Genomic DNA, 23,586 nt, shown 5'->3' on the forward strand with positions numbered 1-23,586 from the left:
AGGATGACATTCAAATTCAACCATGCCACATCTGTTATTCCTTAAGACATTTCACAAAAGGACAAAGAGTGTCGCTGGAAAGACAACATGCTTGGTGTGAGCACTTGCTTGACACTATGAGCACAAATGCAACAGCAAAATGCAGCATTTTGAGTCAGAGATTGTTACAACAGTTTGAATGCGACAAAAAAGAGCAATGCAAAGGATGACTTAGCTCTTTTATTTGGCTGACTAAGGGAAGACTCATGCACTCAACGCAATGTCATCCGTCCATTTTCTGACTCTCTGGGGACACGTTCTGCCAGAGGTGGAGAAAGAGACACACATGAAGACAGCTGTGTGTAATGCGCTTGCAAAATATCAACGCAAGTCCCGATTGGTGGATGAGAAAAGATGTCGCTGAGGTCAAGATCAGCTCTGTGTGGTGCGTTACCTGAGCAACCGGAGGTTTCATGGAGACTCCCAGCAAATGATGTAGCTCATTTCTAGTGGAGTGCAGAGTGGCAGGTTGACGTTCCCTTAAAACAAAACAAAACAAAACAAAAAGGGGAGGGACATTGCTCGCTTGGAGACGTGAGGTGAAAAAGGTATGGTCTCTCAAAACGTGGCTCCTTACCAGTCGGTATCGCTGAGCAGGTTCATGACGTCGTCCAAAACGTCAGGAACGACGACGTCGTCGTATGTCAGCAGCATCTCGTACATCAGCCTGGCAGTTGTCGTTCTAACCTGCGGAGAGATAACAGAATTAAAGGGAGGCGGGTGACGAGTGCACTGTTGTTTCTTTGGAACATACCAAGACGAAGGAGTTGCAGAGCAGCATCAGCAGCTCCTCCAAGACCTCTTTGCGGACCTGGCCCGGGAACTGGATGAGACCGCAGTAGCTGGCGGAGATGAACGAGTGGCACGAGTCAGTGTGGACGTTTGCTATTTGCTTTGCTTGCAGCTACTCACACGGTGACACAGGCGCGCAGCTTGTACACGTCCTTGGACCGCCCAACCGCTCGGCACAGCGACAGCAGCTCCACGCAGAAAGGGTGACTTGGGGGCAAAAGGTGCATCAGCGCCATAGCCCACGCGTGAAAAAGCTGCGGTGACACTCACTCTTTTTCCGAGGTGAAGATGTCAAAGCAGCCGTTAGACAACAGCAGGTTCGTCATCTTGAGGAAAGGGAGGGCGATTCTGAAAAGGACATCCTGTTGAAATCAGTTGTAAGCCAGACAAGTCAAAGTAGAGGAGGATGTCGTTGACCAAGACCATTCAATCCATCCATTCAGTCACTCATTCATTCATTGTTCCGTCCATCGCTCTATCAGACGTGGCTTTGCCCTGATCACAAAGCAGCAAATGGTTGACTCAATGTGCTTTGGGTGACAACAAAGACCAAGAGCTGCTCTTGGTACCTGGTATTGCGGACATTTTCTCTCAAGATTTGAATCAGGGCATCCATGGCAAAGTGCTCCAGGGCGGCGCGGTCACCTTGGATCCCACGCAGGAAGTCAAGCAAAGACTGGGAGGAGGCCGTCACCTGAAAAGGGGACAGCAGCTCAGCGGTTCGTTTGCACAAACGGGCCACATTCCAAATCTCGCAGCCATCCAATCTGCTGGAGCTCGCAGTCCGGCACCGTGTTCCAATCGGCGCTAAATTATGAGCCTTGCGACAGCTTGTATGTTTGTCGATGACATAAAATCCTCTTTCGAGGTCCCTAAATAGATAGGGATCTAGCCGAGGTTCCGCCACAGGACGCTTAGCGGAAGGCCGGCCTACGCTTTGGCGCCATGATTGTTGTGTGTTGATTTGGGTCCGGCTCATTCTGCAAGCGGCCCTGCGCCGACATTTCCGAGTCTTGTGTGTAGAAAAAAAAACAGTGGCGAGAGCAAAAACAAACTCGGACGGATTTCGTCGGCAACGCGGTTGTTTTAGTGACCTCGCAGAGAGACAGACAGACAGAGAAAAAGAGACAGACAGAGTCAGAAAGAGAAGGAGAGAGAGGGGGGGGGACAACACACTTGACTGAGCCCAATGATGAAACTGAAATGGACCATCGTCTAATGACGATGCAAGACCTTGTGAGACGCTCAGCTCCCTCTTTCAGTATATTTGCAATGCACACGTTTTCCCTCACGAATCACAAACAGTCTACAAGAGGAGCGTGCTGCCGTCCACTTACTGTGGATTGAGCCATCCCACCCACTGACACCGTGAGGCCCAGCAAGGTTTGGTCGCGGTACTCGGGCAGTCCAAGTAGCCGGGTGATATATGGAAAGGCTTGGGATGGTGCTTTCCAGTTCAGACTGGATTTGACATCCCTGAAACAGGAAGGAAGAGCACCTCGTGAAGGTGACAAGGCAACGCGAGCTGGGCAGGCTGGGCAGGCGACAGGCAGGCACTCACGGTGGAAAGATGCTTAACAGCGCCTCCTTGTGGGGGATGTGCGGAATAGGCGGGTCGGAGTGGTGCAGGAGGTGCGTGAAGATGGCGCCGGCGTGCGCTCTGTAGCGGTCGATATTCTCAGCCGACTGCCGCGCCAGCTTGCCCATCATGCACTTCACCCTGCGAGCAACAATCACAACTTCCAGCAAAAAAAAAAAAAAAAAAAACACCGCGGCAGGTGTGCCGTCGAGCTGCCTGAGAGGGCTGAACCATTTGGAAAAGTACAAGCAAAGTGCCATGATGAACCATCAATTATTTTTTCTTGCGTTGTGTTTTAAACTAAAAATGTGTCATGGAAGGAGGCATTAACAAACAATCTCAAAGGAAGGCGCGATGGAAGGGTCTCGACTTGGACCCTTGGCATCTACTCACTGCTCTGGGAGGAGGATCTCTGGGGCTGTTTGTGTCACCAGGATTGTCACATCCTTCAGACTCGTCATTGCGGCCTCTCTCACCCTAAAAAAAAAAAAAAAAGAAAAGAAAAAACATCAAAAGAAGGGAGGGGGCGAAACAGGTATGGTGAGATTGCATTAAAGTTGGTGGCGTACATTGAAATTGTCAAACCAAAATGGAATGTGACTGGTGTTTTCAAATACAGGTGCATCTCAATAAACTCAAATATTGTAGAAAAAAAAAAAAACATCTTGATGTTCATTTCAGAAGTTAAATTCCAATATATATTAGAATAGATTCATTGAACAGAAGGTTTAAGACTTTTTCATACTGAATTTTGATTTACAAAAGGGTACAGTTCATTTAGAAAGGATGTCTTCTGTCATTGGCTCTTTGGAAAAAACTAATCCCAAAACTAATCAAAATGAAACCTAATCAAAATGTATAGTAACCATTCTGATGAAAAAAACTCCCAATAAAACTATAAATCATGCATTTGACATTTTTTATAGTAAAACTGCAAAATAGATTGCGTTTTGACCACATTAGAGGTAGAAAGAACGCGCCTGTCCCGTGTCGCAAAAAAAGGACAACTGACGAGCCGGGTGGGTGGCATTCCTGCCTGCTGAGGATGCAAGCGTTGCCTCGGGCTATTGCTAAGACAATCAGGTGTGCGCAGGGGAACAAGTGAGGCGGGCCCCGAGGGAGGGCAACATTGTCAACAAAAGAGAAAAAGGCAGCAGAAGAGGAAAAAGGCAGCAGAGGAGAAAAAGGCAGCGAGCGAACGCCACTCACCAGGCGCCCACGCCCCCTCTCCTATCGGTGGCGTAGTCGTCCATGCTGTCCAGCAGGACGGCGTACACGTGGGCAATGTTCTCCGAGCACAGAAAGGACGCCGGGGACCCGCCGGTACAAACGCCCGCTTTCAGACATACTCTGATTAGAAAAAAGAGCCAAGATGGTCACATGTCACGTCACCACCAACACGCTCAAAACATTGAACGTGTAATCCTTAAAAGTTGTTGGTCTTCGGGGCCAAAGGTTGGCGGTTCACAATGGGTATCCAGTGCGTATTTTCTGGTGCCTTCCTTGCTCAAAATTATACCAACAGGGCAGGACTGATTCAGCTATATCTTTATTTCTCTTCTCCAACAAGTCAACTCAACTCAGATTCCCTCTTTTTTCTGTAAGACACTTGAATGCCAATTGAGGCCTTGTTTTTAGACGGATAAATAAAGTTATGTTGAGTTTATCCTGAAGACTTTTGGAGGGCCAGCGGGAGGGGGCCTTGGAACAAGTAAACAGCACAATTGTTTGAGAAACCCTCGTGGGAGCCCTGTCAGGAAACGTGTTAATAAATGAAGAAAAAAAAAAGCGTAGGCTCCCATTTGAGTGACATGTCATTCAGGTCCTGCAGGTAAAGCCAGTCGGGTCAGTCTTATCTTGCCCTCAGTGAAGCTTGCGCACGGCAGAACAAACAACAATGAAGACACAAGAGGGCCTTTGACGAACAAGGACATGGGAAAAAGCAAACAGATGAAAATCACAACCCAATAATGGAAGAAAAAGAGGGCGCTCACTGGGCCAGCGCTTGGACGGCGTCCCTCCTGGCCTCCGGGAAACGGCGCTCGCGCAGACAGGCGGCATGCATCTGGCCGAGGCCGTCCAAGATCTGGGGCCACGCAAACGCAACTTAACGATGACAACGTCGAGAGAGCGCGTGCAGTACGAAAGGCACCTTGACTTGAGGCGCACCTGCTTGAGCTTGCCGCGGCTCATAAAGCCCGGCAGACAGCCGAGGGCGAGGGCAGAGCTGCAACGGCTGAGCATCTGCGGACTCCGCAGCTCCTCCGTATAGCGAGTGACGAGCGCACCTAAACACACACACACATTATATTTGGTTGGCAAATTGGACAACTGCGGTCGGCTTCATCAAGCGTTTGCTATGAGCAGACATTTACAAAACAACAACAAAAAAAGAGACCTGTCATTGCATGAAAAATGTCACAAATTAATCTCTTGAAAAATAACTCACTCTGCTGCTCTGGGTCAGCCTGGCCAGGCCGGGCCTGGTAGTATTCCTTGCACAAGGCAGACAAGGCACGCAGCGCGGCATCCTGCGGACGCAAACCAGAACGCTGCTCAAAGCTGAGCGCACTAACGGTGCCCACGTGGACGCATTACCAAGACGCCGTCCTTGACACGGCCTGAGAGCAGATGAAGTGACCCGATGGTGTCGTCAACAAGCGCCTGCCAGCCGGCTGCAAGGCAAAGCGGCAAGCTCACGCGCCTGTCGCGACTTTTCACGCGGGTTCACGCAAACTGACTCACCGATGACCGGCTCGTTCTTGAACGGCATTTTGGACAAGGAAAGCGTCTCAATAAGTCGGCACACTGCAATTCAAACAAGGAGCTCGGATGTCATCTTGCAGGCAGGAAGAATGACGTTCATTTTAAAAACTTTTTTTTTTTCCAGAGTGACTCACTGGCTGGCCTCATCAGCTCTCCACCAAAGCCCCTTCAAAAGAAAACCATCAAAGCCATCATTATTATGAGGGATGCCCATCAGCAGCATGTTGACTTCTTCCTGTCTGCTTACCTGTACTGTTTCCTGTCTTGGATCTAAAAGTGGGTCAACACATCCAATTTAGCCCAAAAAATGATTGAACATGCACAGCGTGTCTTACTTTCTGGTGAAGATCCTTCAAAGCCGCCACACACTCGGAGGGAACCATGTCCACGACAGTTCTGTTGTTTGGAACAATGAGGTAACAAAAACTGTAAGAACTTCCAAAGCACGTTCCAATTTTGGATTTGCGATAGCACGCGGCGCTTCAACTCATTAACACACTTCTTCGAGTGAAGCGAAACAAAACACTCACTGCAATGGCAGCAAGCTTTTTGCAAGGGAGCACTACTTGGGAATGCAAAGGGCTGACACTTTCACATACAAAATGACCATGTTATAAGTTGTGGTCACGATTTCTCCCAAAAATGATGGTAGCAAAGAGATGAACGGCAAAATAGTATGTTGAAGATGTGAGCAACAGCTACAACCCAGGTGACTTGTGAGCGGTTGTGCGCTTGAAGGCGGCCAGCCGCGTGTTTTGGTGGCGTTGCTTGTAAACATCTACCTGCCAGTGCGGAGGCCTAGTTTGTAGAGTGCATAGGTCACCTCCGCACACGCCAAGATGGCTCCGTGGCGACCTTGAAGTTCTGCCGCCGCCGCCATCTTCAACAGCTGTGGCAGAACTGCAGCAAAGGCGCGAGAAAGACTTTTCCTTTGTAAAGCTTTGTACGGCAAAAAATGCTCCTGGAACAGTTGAGCAAGGCTGTGCAAAGGGTTTACCCGAAGCCGCCATGTAGTCAGGTGCTTGAGGCGTCAGGTTGTGAAGCGCTTTGGAAGTGAGCTCTCGAATCGCACTGGAAAACACGTTTGACAATTGCTTACTTGTTGCTGGCAAAATGTGAAGAGATGACTCAAAGAAAAGAAAACATGACACAAAACAACACACATGACCTACCCATCCCAGTGGTTGACCTTCTTGACGACCAAGTGGTCAATCATGGCTTTGGTGTACTCAGGAAAACTGGCAATGTAAACACTGCAAAGCCAAAAGCAAATTCTGAAGGTGGGCGCCTGAGTCGCAGTGGCGCTTCTTCTCTCGGATGACAATTGCTTACCTGGTGTTCAGGTAACAGCGGTTGCGAATGCCCACAGCGTGAAAGTCCGCCGCCGTTGCAATGTCGATGCCGTGAGGGAACGTCCCCTGCGGTCAAGAACAAAACGCTTGAACAAAACTGCAATGCTAAAGGGCAGGCCTGAACTTTGGCCTGCCTTTGTGACTATTGCCCCACTGTTGGAAGGCTTTCACTAGTGCTGCAAGATGAACACTTGGTAGCAAATGAGCTTGGAGAGGAAAAAGCGGAAAAAAACACCCACAATATTGAAGAGAGGTGTGATCACCAACCTGCCTGCCAACGTTTTCCTGGAAAGCAGCCTGGGACAAAGCAAAACATTTTCATGAGCAAGATGCACAGGTCACAAAGGTCGCTAGGAGGCACTCACTGAGGCGGCCCTGCGGCAGCTGACATCTCGATCGAACGTGGCCGCCACCAGCAAAGAGCTGTCGAGGCAAACAAGCATGAAAACCCAAGTTCAGCCGGCTCACAATTCAGAAATTCTGCTTTGTGCGAGCCACTTCACCAAAAAGATGCATTCACATGAGCTCATTCCAAAGCTCATGAACCTGCTGCTCGTGGAACAATTTCATCTTTTTAGCTGATCATGTCCATCGGAATCGACCCATGATTGCTACGATCGCAAACCACGAAAGAAAGAAAGAAAGAAAAAAAGAAAGAAAGAAAGAAAGAAAGAAAGAAAGAAAGAAAGAAAGAAAGAAAGAAAGAAAGAAAGAGAGAAAGAAAGAAAGAAAGAGAGAAAGAGAGAAAGAAAGAAAAAGAAAGAAAGAAACAAAGAAAAGAAACAAAGAAACAAAGAAAACGCTAAGACGAATGCTCCGACCAACACGACCAGCGTGTGTCTTTGGGGGCAGGGATCAGATGTCAACTACCTCTGCTGACACTTTGGCCTTTAACAACTGCACCTACGCGGGGATAGGAGAACAAAAAAAAACGAGTCCTGATTCCACTCCGGATAAGTCGTTGCTCACAAGGCAGGATCGACAAGTTACCGGCAGGGTCTGTGAGACAAATGCTTTGCCTGGTTCCCACACACGCAACAGTGAGTCAGTTTCCCTTCCAAGGGAGCAGGAACCAGCTTGTCAAAGCGGTGACCGAAACCCACAGCCAACAGGCAAAACCCGGCAATCCTGTCTATGAGGGCAAAGGTGTTGCGGAGGCCGGCGGGCTGCTGAGTCGCGAGCCGCAACACGTTTGCCTTTGCCACGAGCGTTAGACCACTCAGACTCGCGCCGGCCTGGATCGAACTGGGTCCGGTTCTCGCAGTCAGCTGTCTTTTGCTCTGACCTTGCGATTTGGTTGACAAAGGGCCGCAGCTCTTTGGGATCGTAGGCCCTGGCGAAGGACCAGCACACGTAGCAGGCGGCATCGCGCACGTTGTAGCCAATGCTGCACGCGCCCCTCTTCTCATCATAGGTCAGGGCCAAGGTGATGAGCGGCACCACTGCACAAGACAAAGTGGCCCCATGTCAGCATCAGCCAAACGAAACCTCAAAGCATTTCCCATGGGACGCCTGCTCGCTGGAGAATAGAGCCCACTCACAAACATGGAAAAGCCAAACAAATGGACACATTCGAATGATAAACGAGCGTGCCCACAATTATTTGTCAAAAGGAGGACCCGGGGTGAGCGGGGGCACATAGTGCAAACCGTTGCTGGAGGCTCGATTAATATCAGCAACATTGGTGTTCCCCGAGGGCGCCGCTCTTGGGACTACTGAGGCCCCGCCCACAACCGCTCAAGCGAAGGTGAATGGGCTTCACGCACGCTGGCTCGCACAGTCACTTGAGGCAGAGGAGCGGGAGCCACCTCCACTTCCAGAGCAGGTAATGGTGATGGCTTTTGTCTGACGAGCATATGGTGATTGGCAGCATGCCGATTGGTGGGCGGTTGTTGTTCCTTTGATGTTTTGAGAATTCAGGTTGTAAGCTTGACTCAACGTTAAAACCGATACAAGGCTGTTGCATCCAAAGGAAAATCTCTTTTGGATGCAGCAGCCTTGTTTTTTTGTCATGGAGCTAATTGGCGTTCTTAGCAAGGGAGTGGCCAAACTTGAGTGACAACTTCTTGCAACAGCAAACAACAAGCAAGTTCCTCCGCGCAGGCGCCACCACAGCTTGTCGTACACGCTTTTTCGAAAATGTAATGTGGAAAAAGGCTCAGGTAAAAGAAGAAAACACACTCCTGGTATTCCTGGCAGCCGGCTGACCGCAATGTGATGAGCGACAGCAGCGGGTATTTTCCACGGCATTTGCGGCCATGCAAATGCACGGCATGCATATGTTTGCATATGCAAGCATGCGTCTGTTTGGTATACGACCTGTTTGGGCCAGCAGTTGTAGAAAATCCATTCGCCCCAGGCTGCGCGGTTTTGGGCGGCTCGAGATTTTGGAGCGCCTGCTCATACACTCGTATTATTCAAAACAAATATGTCCTAATGCCTTTGGGCCAGGGTGAAACTTATAAGCAAACAGAAGAGAAAAAAAAAACACTATTTGTTGGCTTTCATCCTCCCAAATGATGTTCCAGTTGCAGGGATGAGAATGGCAAATGTGACAAACACTGAAAAGTGGCCAGGAGTCTGGGGGGGGGGGGTTAGGGTTAGGGGGGGCAATATATATATATATATAAAAAAAATAATAATAATTTCCTCACCCCCCCGTGGGTGGTCTCTTTTTCCCTTCAAGCTCGGGTCCTCTACCAGAGGCCTGGGAGCTTGAGGGTTCTACGCAGTATCTTTGCTGTTCCTAGTACTGCACTTTTCTGGACTGAGATGTCAGATGTTTTTCCTGGGATCTGTTTCAGCCACTCCTCCAGTTTGGGGGTTACTGCCCCTAGTGCTCCAATGACCACAGGTACCACTGAAGTCTTAACTCTCCAGGTCTTCTCCAGCTCTTCTCTGAGCCCTTGATATTTCTCAAGTTTCTCATGTTCCTTTTTCCTAATGTTACCATCATTTGGGATGGCTATGTCAACCACAACGGCTTTCCTCTGCTCTTTGTCCACCACCACAATGTCCGGTTGGTTCGCCATTACCATTCTGTCTGTCTGGATCTGGAAGTCCCAGAGGATCTTGGCTTGGTCATTCTCTACCACCTTTGGAGGTGTTTCCCACTTGGATCTTGGGACTTCCAGTCCATACTCTGCACAGATGTTCCTGTACACTATTCCAGCTACTTGGTTATGGCGCTCCATATATGCTTTACCTGCCAGCATCTTACACCCTGCAGTTATGTGCTGGATTGTCTCAGGACCTTCTTTGCACAATCTACACCTGGGGTCTTGTCTATATATATATATATATCTATATATATATCTATATCTATCTATATATATATATATATATATATATATATATATATATATATATATATATATATATATATATGTGTGTGTGTGTGTGTGTGTGTGTGTGTGTGTGTGTGTGTGTGTGTGTGTGTGTGTGTGTGTGTGTGTGTGTGTGTGTGTGTTCTTTAATGATATCATGACAATAGCCTAACATTAGCTAACTTTCTAAACCCACATCCTTGTAAAAAAACAAAAAACGTGCCTTTGTGTTTTTGTGTTTCGATGTGCTCCTTAATGTTCCTAATGCCTCGACCCCCTTAGCTGATTATAACTTAACAGAGAATACACAAAACCTTCCCCGGGACATCTACTTTACGGATATGTTCCGTCAGGCACGTGGTTACGGACCGTGTTCCGAGTTGTAAGATGACGCTGCTCTCGAGCCATGTCCAACTGAAGCAGTCCTTGATCCCGTTTGACTTGTCTATTTCCCTGGCACGATCCTCATCTTTCTTCTCCAAAACTTTAGCCATTCTGGCGAAAACTTTTGCTGAGCAGGCCCTTGATATATCTAATTAAATAACTCATCTACATGTAAAAACCCAATCGCAAATTCACATTGTGGCGGTGTAAAAACAGTTCTTCGCGTAAGTTAAGTTAACAAGTTTAAATGATGTGACGAAAGTAGGGCCAAAATGCTGCCGAAAACAAGGCAAATGTCGCATCACTGCTGCCAGTGAGTTAGGTTTACAGAGGCAAGCCGATTTCCGTACTCACAGCTTAACTAATTTTGCCTTGAGATGTGCCAAAAGATGCTGTCGCAGCGGGCGAATGCTCGCGAGTCGCCGAGGCTAACGTTGCCCAGCCAGCTGGCCGGCTGCTTCCCCCCCCCCCACCATATATATATAAAAAAAAAATTCTCAACGAATTTGCACGATTCACGAAAATGATACTTTCGACGGAAAACAACACGGAAATCAGCGGATCCGCAGAAAATTCTCATCCCTGCAGTTGATCCCTTCACATGTCTGATGGCTAAGCTGAAAACGAGTCGAGCTTGGGGTGACGCACCCGCCGTGGCATCCATTCGACGGACAGCCGTCCAATTTCGTTTCTAGCCGCAATCCGAGCGTTGAACGCAAACGACAAATGCAATGAAAAATGGCGCTTAACTTTCAGTCGCACGCAGCTAAAAAAATCGCTCGACTAACGACACGAGTCGATACGAGATCATAAGAGTGGAAGAGAAATGTTTGGGCTCTCAAGTGTTTCGTTGGGTGTCACATTTTGCCCCCCTGTCAATGAAGGAATTGGATGGCAATGGCCAGTGCCCAAGAACGGAAGCCCAAAAGGCCACACTACATCCCGCGCCCGCCGGGGAAACCCTTCAAGTACCAGTGCTTCCAGTGTCCCTTCACTTGCAATGAGAAGTCGCACCTCTTCAACCACATGAAATACAACTTGTGCAAAAACTCCATCTCCCTGGTGTCCCAGAAGAACGGCCAAACAGCTCGCCAGCTCAAGGCCCGCGCCAACAAATCAAAGAGTGGGGCCACTTTGCCAGGAGCGCAGGAGAACGCAGCGGCGGCGGTGGAAAGAAGCCACACGGCGGAGGAAGTTGACACAGAGAGCGATGCCGCGGGCGTGAGGGAAAGTGGCCTCTTAACAAAGGCCAGCGACGTGGCGGCTGAGGAGCAAGACTGGCCTCGCCCGTCCGCTTTCTCCCTGGTGACGCCCAACCCCGACGGAGCCCGAACAAAGACGTCGTCAGTGCGGCTGTCAGACTACAGACAACTCCCCGCACCCGTGGGTCCTGAGTACACGCCTTACTTTGGGCCTTTCTATTCTCCCTACGACCACATCGCAAGGCATCACACGAGCGCGTCTGCTCCTCTGCACTTTGACTTTGCGGATCCCCAGAGGCCAGTGATACCGCAGGCCACTGCCCCGCCTTCCGCTTCACTCATGGCCACCACGTACCCATACCAATACTGTCACCCGACGGACACAGGACGGCCGTTTCATTGCGGCCTGTACAGAGCCCGCCAGCTCTCCGGGTATCTCCCTTTGCACTGGTACTGGCAAAGCCCGGCTGCTGGAGATAAGCACGTTGACATGCCGTCTGCTCACAATCATTTGGCTGAAGAAGGGCAAAGCGGACACAAGGAGACTGGGCTGAGCCCCAAAGAGGGCTGCTCTGCCCTGGGCTCCCCCAACAGACCCAGCCAGAGGAAGCAGCAGGACACTGGCCCACAGGGCGGCCGCTCGCCCATAGAAGAGCAAAGCGACGCCCGGCGCAAGGACACGGCTGAGAGCCTGCTGCAGCTCGGAACTCTGCTTGCCGACGGGGGGTAAGAAATGATCCGCTACATTTGTCCGTCCGTCGCACTCACGTTTATATTTGTTGTCATTTTGCACGACTCCAATTGCTGGACGGATCTCGCCAACAGATGGGCCGAGAGGTTTGGAAATTGCGGCATGCCCGCACGGTGCTCGGAAGCAGCGTCCAAACAGGAGGACAACACAGGCGCCGCGGCACCGCTCAACCTCTCAATGAGGCACCCAGACAGCTCAGACGCAGACGAGCCACAGGGCGCCGAGGTGCCGCTCAACCTCAGCCTCCGCTCTCCTCACGCCGAGCCCATGGACGAAGAAGCGTGTGAGCAGAGGCAAAGGGCGGCGCTGGCACTCTGTCAGCTCGCCTCGCTGCGCCGGCCAGCGCAAGATTCCACTGCTGCCGACCGGCTGTCAGCTTTGAGGGAAAAGAGCAAACGCAGGAATGCGGCAGGCACCGAGCGACCCGGCGGCAGTCAGGCCAAACTGCAAAACCCACACAAACCAAAGAGGAGAAAAGCGGCAGCGCGGCCCGTGAGGAGGCCTCGTCGCTACTAAACAAGGAAAAGCGACACTCGCCTTTCATCGCGACTGCTCGGACCTTTGTTGATTTGGTTTTTCTCTGTTCAGATCTGAGATGACTGCAATTTTTTTCTGGATTAAGAAGAGACAAGATGGACTGTATTCTTTGTTATGATGAGATCATCCTCTTGAACATGGACATTACTGAAGCAGTGAAAGATAGATGCTGATCGCTTCGTAAGGAAACGTGAGGTCGCTCTACCTGTGCGTAATGTAATGTCTGTTAAAAATAAAAAAATTAAAAATCTTAGTCCATTCGTTGCACCTGTGCGAGACGAGTTTGACTTCCCCATTAGGAGCTGGGTTTGGGCATCGGGCGGCACAACGCATCCACATGCCGCAATGCGCCACCCCGTTGACCACATGAAAATATAAATATGCTGATATCATCAGTAAAGATGATACAGCTCTTACAGGTGTACCTAATAAAGTACCTGATGAGGCATGGGGCAGTGAATGATGATGGGGCATGTTTTTTTTCAGGCAAATAAAAGCATGAATAAAGATACACTCAATTTATGAGGACGTAATGATGACTTACCCTGGCTTAATCTGGAGGGCAGCAGGAGGCCTCTCCGGCCAAGTTCGGCAAGGGCCAGACAGCCACCGTGCCAGCTGTCCGTCTCCTGGAAGCTTTTATACACGCATGCACATCCACACAGACACATACACACACACGCACGCGGTGGCTTAACGCCTCGCTCACACTGGGTGCAGAACGGTCTTGTGCCGCACTTCGCAAGGAATAGAAAGCATTGGAGTGAGCGAGTCAACTCACACTGGCTGCGGCGCGCCAGTGGAACGTCGCCGCCGTTTGCTCACCGTCCGCAAGCCTATTTTTTCCGTACACCGCAAGCATATTTTCATGAAGCCGTAGACACACTCGTATAGGAAATTGGGCATCGGCATACTAGGTGGATCCGGCATATTTAAAAATAAAACAGTTTTCTGAACAAAATTTTTCGTTTAATTCACAACATCACATATGTACAACCTACAGACCTTTCATTTCAGTTAACTACATAGCTTGGCATGAGTCGGACATTTGAAAGGCAAAAAAACAAGTTCAAAATATTGTAACTTGACAAAAAAAACATTAAAAAAAACACAATGTCCCAAAAGCATATAAATGTGAACAAAAGGATGGCTATTATTAACAAATAGCTATTTTACCCTCTTTTTATCATGTGAACTCAACGCCCCCCCCCGACAGGCAGAAAGGGCTTTCCCTTTGAACTAACCTACCTGAAGCAGTCCAGCACTGATGCCACCACCTCGTCCGCCAGCTCCTTGGGAAGCCTCCCAGTCACTCTGCCAACACTGAATGGGTTCAAAGGCACACTTGTGCTTAATGAGGAGCATGAACCAGCGAGAAGTCTTGCGTATACGACAACTCATTACCCCTTTGCCGCAGACCAACGCACGATTGTCTCCCTGTCCTTGAGCCCGGCCAGTAGATGCTCTGAGAACAAAGACAATGGCAAAACGTTGACCCATCTGCTCAACGGGCAGTCAAGATTACGATCGAGCCCGATTGCGGCTGCTGTGGCTCGCATTTGCACATCCCAAGTGTGGCGCTCAAAAGCAAAACAACAGAAGCCACTTACCAATAACAGTCTCTAACTCTTGTGGGATATCATAGTGGTCCTCCCCTCGCGTGGTCTCTTGGAGGGTGTCGTCGGCTGGGCTGCTCAAAAGGCTGGATGCTATGCACCTGCTTCCTCTCTGGTACCTTGGATGCATTCACGTCATGAGTTACAGATTTGGATCACAGGCGACGTCGCTCTCGCATCTCACCTCCAAGGGGCCAAGCGAGGCTTCAGATAGGTGAGGCCGAGTCGCTGGATCAGTTTGACGTTGAGCTTCCTCAGAGTGGCTTGGCTGCTCTTCGAGAGCCCTTTTGCTTCGAGACAGTGCAAAACTCGACAAGCTAGGAGGGAACAAGGACAACATTGTTTACGATTGCACAGTTGGGGAAACGATCCTTCTTCAGGAAAGTGTTGTACATTACGTTGCAAATTCAAATGCTCCCATTTATTTCTTTGTCGCAACGATATTCCATCCTCAGCTTTACCTGAGCCGAGGCGAACTTTATAAAAAGAGGAAAAGGCTCCCCTGCCCGATTGAGAGAAGCCTAACGTGTCTGCATGCAAATATGCCCTCTTGACGAAATTTTTTCTATTCATATTCTTTGTTGCCACAGGCAAAGGCAACTGAATGGAACAAAGCCCATGCAGGCAAACTAGAGCGTGAACCTCCCACTGAGGAAGAACAAACTTCACAAAATGCGTGTATGTGTGTGTGTGTGTGTGTGTGTAGCAGTGGGTGGCAGTGAGTGTGTTTGTGTGTGTGTGTGTGTGTGTGTGTGTGCATGCGTGCGCGTGTGTGTGTCTGTCAGTGGGTGGGAATTTCAAACAGCCAAATGTAATTTCACCTCCAAACAGTTTAGTGCAATACTCTTGGTCATACAGTCAATTCCAATTCCCTGGAAATCAATGTGAATACTAGTTTGATGAATATGATTACTAGATTGATTTCACATCCATTCAAACTTCAACCTACCCTGCGCTAACAGATCCTCCCGTTTGCCGTGCTGGAAAAGCATCGCCTGTCAGAACACAAATCAGATGTCAGTGAAAAATTCTATGCATGTGAGATTTCACCATATGTAACTCAATGCCCGCGGCAGAGAAACAAAACAATGGTTTCATCCATACAACAATTGGTTTAAGGCCTTGAGACATTGCGGGAATGCGTTCTTCAAGTTTAGCGGATCTCCGTGTCATTAAATGCGTCTACTTGCTTGCGTGACCATTCAGTAACGTGACAAGGGCCTCATTGACACAACATGCAGATTTGGTGGGAGGCATGTTGCTGTGTCGTGTGGCAACTTTGATGGATACTGCACCTTTTCAAAACCAAAAAGGCCACCCAAACATCCAGTGAACAACCGCAAGAGGTATTTGAGGAGTGGTATGCAACTAACGAGATATAATTTTTTATCCTTCTTTTTGACAGAAGCATGTCACAGATTATTGATAGGCCTGGCAATGCTTTTAACTTATGACAAAAATGATTCATTTATAAATATATACAAAGTATCTCAGGTTTGACCCACTTGTTCATGCGCGCGCATGTGTTATTCACACGCTTACCAGTGACTGAAGAGCACCATCCAGCAGCCTGATGGAGTCCAGGGACTGGTCATTATTTTGTTCTATCGTGTTAAGGCTCCAGTCCAGGAAGCCTCCAAGGTGCTTCTTGAGCACATCTGGCCGCGTCATGAACCTCTCAAGCAAACAAATAACATCAATGGAGCGCCACATTTATGAGCCAGGCAGCACAACACCGCTTTCTAGTGGTCTACATGAACACATTCCAGTTCAAAGTCAGGAATACTCTTCTGCGTAAGTCTTTTGCAGAAGATTATTTTACCATGCTTACTTTGACACCAAGACGGAAGCAGCAAGCCTGCAGTTATCGCTGACACCGAGATAGGACTGCACACAGAAAAGACATGATCACAAATATGTGGACCGTTTCTTTTCCTGCTGTTAAGGAGGTCATGAAGTAAACGTGCAACGTCGCAAATATGTGGACCATTTCTTTTCCTGTTAAGGAGGCTATAGAGCAAACATGAGTAGTATTAGCGATATCAAAACCCAAGCATTCACATACAGTGATCCCTCGTTTATTCCTGATAATTGGTTCCTAGATAGGTGAAAATCCGTAACATGAAGTCAATATTTTTACGATATCCGTACAAGACTTTTATTAAAAAAATTAACTGTTTATTGTATTTTAAATACTTTATTGTGTTTTTAAACACTTTTTAAACATTTGAAAGTTAAACTGACTTTTAGAAACATTGTTTAGGGCTTTACTAAAACTCACAAAAGAACTATAGTAAACGTGTCACGGCTCCGCTTTGTTCTCGCCGCGCTGGCCTACTGACGCGCCCCCATGCTGGTCCGCAGGAGCGCGCATATCCAATGCGGAGCTGCACGCGCTAATCAGTGTTGATCACTGCCACCTGTAGCCCATGTCACCGGCTGATTAGGGCATGTATTTAAACCCCGCAAGCCCATCAATCTGCGGTGGTTTTTCTACCTCGATTCACGTATGCCTGCCACCTGATTCCCATTTACCTTATCCGCTGTGTAGCGCGATGCCCATTTCCTAATTTGCTGTTTAATGAAAGCCTGCTTTTATGATCTGCTCTGGACTTTGTTTGGCTCAACTTTCTGCCTGTCCCCGACCACGCTATGTACGGGCTTCGATGACGCACAACGCGCTCACTGACCGGCTCGTCAGCTTGCCTCGTTGTCCAGCTCTGCCGGCATTCCACCCCTCCTTATCTCCTTTAAACTAAAGAGCCCGTGCTGCATTTAGTTGTCCGACCTTGTTCGTGACAAAACGAAACACAAATAAGAGATGTAGAAGAGTGGTTACGTAGCGGGAGGCTGAGATAAACCGTGATTAGAACCGCTCTTACAGCTCTAAGCCAATTAGCGGCAAGGATACAAATCAACATGTTCCCATTAGTCTTGTTTCCTCTTCCGGCCAATAGTGTGCTGTAAAGACAGACAAAGCCCCGTGTTCCAAGTGACCCTACAAAAACCCGCGATGCTCTGAAAATCCGTCCGTTCGTCTTCTAGAACACTTGTCCCCATGGGGGTCGCGGGCATGCTGGAGCCTATCCCAGCAGTCATCAGGCAGTAGGCGGGGGACACCATGAACCGGTTGCCAGCCAATCGCGGGGCACATAGAGACGAACAACCATCCGCGCTTGCACTTTGGAGTGCTCAATCGACCTACCAAGCATGTTTTTGGGATGTGGGAGCAAACCGGAGTGCCCGGAGAAAACCCACGCGGGCACAGGGAGAACATGTAAACTACACACAGGGAGGGCCAGACGTGGAATCGAACCCGCACCCTCCTAACTGTGAGGCAGACGTGCCGCCCTGCACTGAATATAGCCGCAATATTTATTTTCATAAAAACTCGCAATGCGCAGAGGCCGCAATAGGTGAAGCGCCAAGTGGTGAGGGATCACTGTACTGAAAGTAAGTAAACCTAAATCCAAAGTAAACCTCTAAAATGGACTTGACTACATACGGGTCTTTGGAAATTAGTCTGGGAGGGCGCCATTCATTTGCATTTATGGAAGACTGCTTTTATTAGACCTGGGAACTGCTTTCAATTGCAGAGACAAAGAGTACTGTATTGGCCCGAATATAAGACGACCATGATTATAAGACGACCCACTCTTTTTCATGACTCAAGTTTGAAAAAAAAACTTTTGAACACCAAATTTAATTATCATACAGAAAATGATTACAGTACATCTGCAACAAATGATTATAACAATATATTCGAGAGAAAAAGGAAGTTATTTTGCCTCATTCAAATCATGCAAAAACGGTCTATCACATCCTAATAGTTGAACATTTAAATATGTAAACTAAAGTGCAATAGTGTAAATGAATGGCTTCTGGTTTTTCCATTTTCCGTTATTTGTTCTCTTATTTTCTTCTCTTTTCTTTCTTACCGCTATTTTTTATTTTTCTTCTTCGTGCTACCGCCATTTTTATTTTTATTCTTCGTGACAGGGGTTCGCTTTGGCCTGGGGAGTTAAGTTCAGCATTCGCTATAAAAATATCTGGCGCAATCTAGCGTTGTGAATGGTTATAATGTCTAGACCCTGAATGTAAGACGACCCCCACTTTTTCAGTCTTATTTCAATGCAAAAATCACCGTGCCAATACGGTATTAGTGAAGTGTAATCTGTCTCCTGTTTTGACTTTTCGTGCGTTAGAGCATTCTCAACCGTAGCACCTGGCGATGCGGGATCGGAACGAGTTCAACTTGCCTTGGCAATAGCGAGGATGCGCTCCATGATGGGCTCTCTGGCGCGGCCGTCTTCCGACTGCAGGTTGCCATCCAGGCGAAAAAGGTCAAAGGGCGTGAGGCAGGTCATGGACAGCCACAGCAGAAGAATGTAGCGTGTCGACCACGTCTAAAAGAAGGGCGACACGGTCAACTACCTTTCCCGACCCCAAAACAGAAGGACCGTCTCGTGCCGATGGAACCTGTGTGTCTGTCGGATCCTGCTTGGACAGCAAACCCAGAACAGGCTCCATGTCGGCGACCTCGTGAGGCAAACGCCGCATGAAGATTTTGTAAACTCGCACCTGGGCACAGACAAAAATCAATAATCAGTCAAGAGAAGTGACCAACGGTCGCGTGGTCACATTTTCGCAGCATGTATTTTTGAGACCCAATGAATTAGATGCACATCAGACTGACCTTACAGACGATGTAGAGGAACTTGAAGGCCAAATGAAACAAGGAAGATGGGCAGTCCTCACACCTCACCGGCTTCAACAACATGTTCACCATCCACTCTAAAACATAATGAATGCATTTAAATTGTATTTCTTCTGGGGCCTATTTGAGTTTTTTTTTTTTTTTTTTACAAACTTACCCAAGTGTGGGTCCAGCAGATGAGGTTGATCTTGATATCGGTCGAGAATCTCTGTTAAGTGGACATGAGCAAAAATAGTACAATTTATTTATGGTTAATTGATTAGAGTACTTGGCAGAATCTTAGTGAAATGTATACGTATTGTAAAAAACAAATTGGTTGGTCCCCAAATAAAAAAACTAATTAGTGACTTTGAGGAGGAACATTTGTGGGCTGAGCACATGAACAGTGAGCAGGTGAGCTTTTCCGCTACGTGCCGCAAGAACGACGTGCTTAGGCCTGAGGAGCCAGGAAATGTGTGATGTAGGGTGACCAGACGTCCTCTTTTGATGGACATTTCCTACTTTTGAGCCCTAATAAAAATGTGCGGGGGGAATTTCCAAATCGTCTGGGATTTTGTTGGACTACCTCAAACATAATACATGTACAGGACATTTGCAATAGAATTGCCACTCCTTTCCATTTCACTCAATTTCAGGTTTTTCTGTATCGTTCACAAATAAGTCACTCCCTTCTCCTTAAATCTAATCACTTTGCTAGGAAGTAGGGTGGGCTGGCCAGTAGAACGTCATAATATATGACCCCCCCCCCCCCCCACACACACACACACACACAAAAAAAAAGGTTTTCTGAAACCCAAATCTGGTCACCCTAGTGTGATGCTCACTCTGAAACTTCTCCGTGGCGAACTCCCGACTGGTCAGCTCCCCGTGGACGTCCGGCAGACCCGCGATGAGAGCCTCGACCTCGTCCCGGTCACCGAAGCCCTCCAACACACACGTTTTTAGCTCTCCTCCGTCCCCAGAGGAGCCAATTTGCTCGCCTTGGCTCGCTTCGTCGCCTCCGCACCCGTTGTCCATTTCTGATAACCCCATTCCGCCACCGTCATCGCCTGAACACGCATCTTGTGTCCTCGATAAAGCCATCTTCTCTGTTTTACAGGCTCCAATAGGTGTGACGTAGAGGCTAGCTTGCAAGTGTTAGCACTCGCAGTTAGCAAACAGAAGGTTTTGAAGCTCCTGCATGTACGCTCTTGTACAGACGTAGTGAGAAACTAATTAGAAATGGCTGCACGATTAGGTTAAACTACAATAATACCAAGTAAACAGCAACCAAGCAGAGCGTTACTCTTGTTAGCAAGTGCCCTGCCCCAATACGACAAACGGAAAGGCTCAGTAGTGTTGGCTCGTGAGTGAACGATTCGTTCATAAACAACGAACCAATTCAGTGAACGAGAGTGAGCGAATCACTTCCTAAAGTGATTAGTTCTTTTTTTTCCTTCCAAATAACTTCAACCAGTAGGTGTCAGTTTCCAGTTCACCGCAAGAACGGATCAGTGAGGGAACGAATCCTGGATTTCCCGTTCGCGAACGAGTCAAGCCTTCCTGTGCATCAACGGATCAGACAGTGAATATGTTGCGTCTCCTGGCGTGAACTATGTAAGCCAGAATGTAGATTTACGATTTACTTATAGTAGGTTTTAAATAACGTGTATGCATATATATGCCTAAATGTTGTTATCCAATATATTGACTGCAGTTTCACATTAGATTGCTGGTTTGAGATGTACTTTTATTATTATTATTAATTAATTAATTATTTTTTTATTATTATAAACATTTATGTTATAACTTGTCTAGTGTTTAATCTTTATTTTTATATTCGCCAATCAAAACATAAAAATCAGACATTTGTTTAACTGCTTTATATGACAATATGTATACCGTATTTGCCGGTGTATAAGTTGACTCGGTGTATAAGTCGACCCCCTAAAATTCGACGGAAATTTACGATTTTATGATATATCCTTTGTATAAGTCGAGCTCAATTGTTGCATTATATTAAACTTCAAAATTCAATCAGAAATATGCGAAATTTATTGACGAAATGTGTTCAAATTCGCGAGTTTGTAGCGAGCGATCTATACGCCATTTTAAATATTATTTACTTCATGACCCTGTGATATCACGCGCCGAGAGAGACTAACAACAATGAACACTCTTAGAAACTGGTTTATTTTTAGTTAAGAAACTACAAATTATAATTATAAAGTGATTGCCGGTACATAGAGTTCAAAATTCGTCTTCATCGTCGCTATTTCCGAAAAGCTCGTTCCATTCGTTTTCGTTTAGTTTGTCGTCATAAAGGGCATCTTCTTGGTCTTCTCTATCCTGAGAGCGTTTGGCGAATATTTTCTAAGTGCCAACGGCTCTTGCGCCATAAAGAGTCCGCCCCGGCTGGTTCCCCATGTCGGCCAGAACAAGTGAAAATTCGGCCTCTTCCCCTGGAAGTCTGGCCAAGTTTGGCGAATATTTTCTAAGTGCCAACGACTCAACCGCCGTAAAGTGTCCGCCTCGGCTGGTTCCCCATGTCGGCCACCACAAGTGAAAATTCGGCCTCTTCCCCTGGAAGTCTGGCCAAGTTTGGCAAATATTTTCAAAGTGCGAACGACTCAACCGCCGTAAAGTGTCCGCCTCGGCTGGTTCCCCGTGTCGGCCACCACAAGTGAAAATTCGGCCTCTTCCCCTGGAAGTCCGGCCAAGTTTGGCGAATATTTTCTAAGTGCCAACGACTCAACCGCTGTAAAGTGTCCGCCTCGGCTGGTTCCCCGTGTCGGCCACCACAAGTGAAAATTCGGCCCCTTCCCTTGGAAGTCCGGCCAAGTTTGGCGAATATTTTCTAAGTGCCAACGACTCAACCGCCGTAAAGTGTCCGCCTCGGCTGGTTCCTCCGGTCGGCCAGAACAAGTGAAAATTCTGCCAACGACATTCATTTAGACATGGCGATTGAATGTTTACGTACCGGTAGTTATTGTCGTTGCTTGACGCGCGATGACTTGCACATTCGCTCAATACCCAGTACTTCCCCCTAGCAGTCATCGTCGCTGCCTGGCTTTCGATGTCCGTTATTGAGGTGAGAATATTTGAAATTGTTGCTGAGGATGCGTGTTAATGTGACGAACGCTTTATAATGATTCAGTTTCTCGCTGTTTGATGAGCCTGACGGACGCACACCCACGCACAATGAGATGCATGAGAAACGGCCTTGGTTACCATCACATTTGAACCGATGAATACGAAGTTAAATTTTATGACTCGGTGTATAAGTCGAGGTCGATTTTTTTCGGTCGATTTTGGATCGAAAAAGGTCGACTAATACACCGGCAAATACGGTATGTGTTTTACGTTGTTATATGAGTTGGTGTTCCCCAAAATAACAAATGTCGTTTTTTTTCTTCAACCTTTTATTCAAACACAAACACATTCGGTATAATAATACCATCAACGACAAGCCAACAAATACAAAATTAAAACATCAATGTCGGCATAACGTGTACCGGCTGGCAATAGCATAGCAGCAATGCTGTCACTCACTCACTCACTCACTCACTCACTCACTCACTCACTCACTCACTCGTGAAGACCAATCAGCAGCGCCAGCGAGCGTTAGATGGAGGAGGGACTTTACGCGTCAGTGACGTAACTTCCCGTTCACCAACGAGTCGTGAATTTATTAATTATTATTATTATTATTTTAATGAACATTTATATTAAAACTTAACGAACGAGTCAGTGACGCAATTTCCCGTTCACGACCGGGTGAGAGACTTCCAACGGGTTAGTTAGTGTGTAGGTGCTGTATTAAACAAAGAAATGTGTTAATTACCCGAGCCAATTATTATCATATATAATAAATTGGGGGGGGGGGGGGGTCGTGTAGTTGTATTGTTTGATGTGTATGGGTTGTTTCCACTGGATGTAAAAAAAAAAAAAAAAAAAAAAAAAGCCTATCAGTGTGTGTGTGGGGATTCATTGAACAATTTGTTTGAACGAATCTTTTGAGTGAACTAATTCTAAAGATTCAGTTCACCTAAAAGAACTGGAACGCACATAACTAAGGCTCAGTTCGTGCCACTTTACCGCGCATGCGCCACAGCGGACAACTGCAATAGAAAGGGGGGTGGGGGCAAATCGGCATGTTTTTCCCAATTCCCAACCACCACCACCAAGTGCTCACAGTTTTCGCGTTCATGACTTTTCCATCGATGCTTGTCGCTGTACGCGTGCCTGATGCACGAAACAACGCGATCAAATGATGACGTCCAGCCATCACAGCTACAACACTCCTAGTTACAGTTCTTTCATTTTATGCCATTTATAACCGGAAACACAGATAGTTAAAGTCAAACGAATAGGGAACTTGACTCTTGCTTCAAAGAAAGTCACAACTTGTTCAAGCATTTGTGCAAATGAGAGCCTCTGAAATAACCTTCTGCTTCCTCTCAGTATGTGCCTTACCTCAAATGAAGTCAGAAGAATGAATTTTGTAAACGCATAACGCACACAGTTCTATTCAAATTAAAACAGT

At 47.5% G+C, this 23,586-nt stretch overlaps 2 protein-coding genes across 8 annotated transcripts; one reads left to right on the forward strand and one right to left on the reverse strand.

The window, feature by feature from the left end:
• Window positions 1-201: 201 nt before the first annotated feature.
• tbcd (tubulin folding cofactor D) lies at window positions 202-20,418 on the reverse strand. Of its 4 annotated transcripts, none has more exons than XM_049744681.2 (39): window positions 19,886-20,417; window positions 19,219-19,269; window positions 19,041-19,138; window positions 18,824-18,925; window positions 18,604-18,750; window positions 16,176-16,231; window positions 15,887-16,019; window positions 15,294-15,339; window positions 14,529-14,661; window positions 14,339-14,463; window positions 14,133-14,193; window positions 13,977-14,051; window positions 13,273-13,364; window positions 7,814-7,970; window positions 6,894-6,951; window positions 6,796-6,825; window positions 6,509-6,594; window positions 6,349-6,429; window positions 6,174-6,247; window positions 5,959-6,076; window positions 5,512-5,572; window positions 5,424-5,446; window positions 5,311-5,342; window positions 5,156-5,218; window positions 5,009-5,085; window positions 4,860-4,941; window positions 4,580-4,698; window positions 4,405-4,496; window positions 3,620-3,760; window positions 2,804-2,887; window positions 2,393-2,551; window positions 2,169-2,307; window positions 1,401-1,525; window positions 1,102-1,179; window positions 952-1,038; window positions 794-881; window positions 617-726; window positions 434-518; window positions 202-298 (listed from the first exon to the last, which is right to left on the reverse strand). In XM_049744681.2, exons 1-39 carry the CDS (start codon window positions 20,142-20,144, stop codon window positions 263-265), a joined length of 3,663 nt encoding a protein of 1,220 aa, XP_049600638.1. In that variant the 5' UTR covers window positions 20,145-20,417; the 3' UTR covers window positions 202-262. The 4 variants fall into 4 exon arrangements, 3 of the variants coding, with proteins under 3 accessions (XP_049600638.1, XP_049600640.1, XP_049600639.1); XM_049744683.1 differs by having other exon boundaries at window positions 19,869-20,018; XM_049744682.2 differs by lacking the exon at window positions 7,814-7,970 and having other exon boundaries at window positions 6,768-6,825.
• On the forward strand, window positions 8,192-12,981 carry znf750 (zinc finger protein 750). Of its 4 annotated transcripts, none has more exons than XM_049744702.2 (4): window positions 8,252-8,353; window positions 9,215-9,382; window positions 11,123-12,166; window positions 12,266-12,981. In XM_049744702.2, exons 3-4 carry the CDS (start codon window positions 11,130-11,132, stop codon window positions 12,705-12,707), a joined length of 1,479 nt encoding a protein of 492 aa, XP_049600659.1. In that variant the 5' UTR covers window positions 8,252-8,353; window positions 9,215-9,382; window positions 11,123-11,129; the 3' UTR covers window positions 12,708-12,981. The 4 variants fall into 4 exon arrangements, with proteins under 4 accessions (XP_049600657.1, XP_049600659.1, XP_049600660.1 ...); XM_049744703.2 differs by having other exon boundaries at window positions 8,311-8,353; window positions 9,333-9,382; XM_049744700.2 differs by lacking the exon at window positions 9,215-9,382 and having other exon boundaries at window positions 8,192-8,353.
• Window positions 20,419-23,586: the final 3,168 nt, after the last annotated feature.

Source organism: Syngnathus scovelli, chromosome 16 (assembly GCF_024217435.2).
Source record: "Syngnathus scovelli strain Florida chromosome 16, RoL_Ssco_1.2, whole genome shotgun sequence".
Taxonomy (NCBI): Eukaryota; Metazoa; Chordata; class Actinopteri; order Syngnathiformes; family Syngnathidae; genus Syngnathus; species Syngnathus scovelli.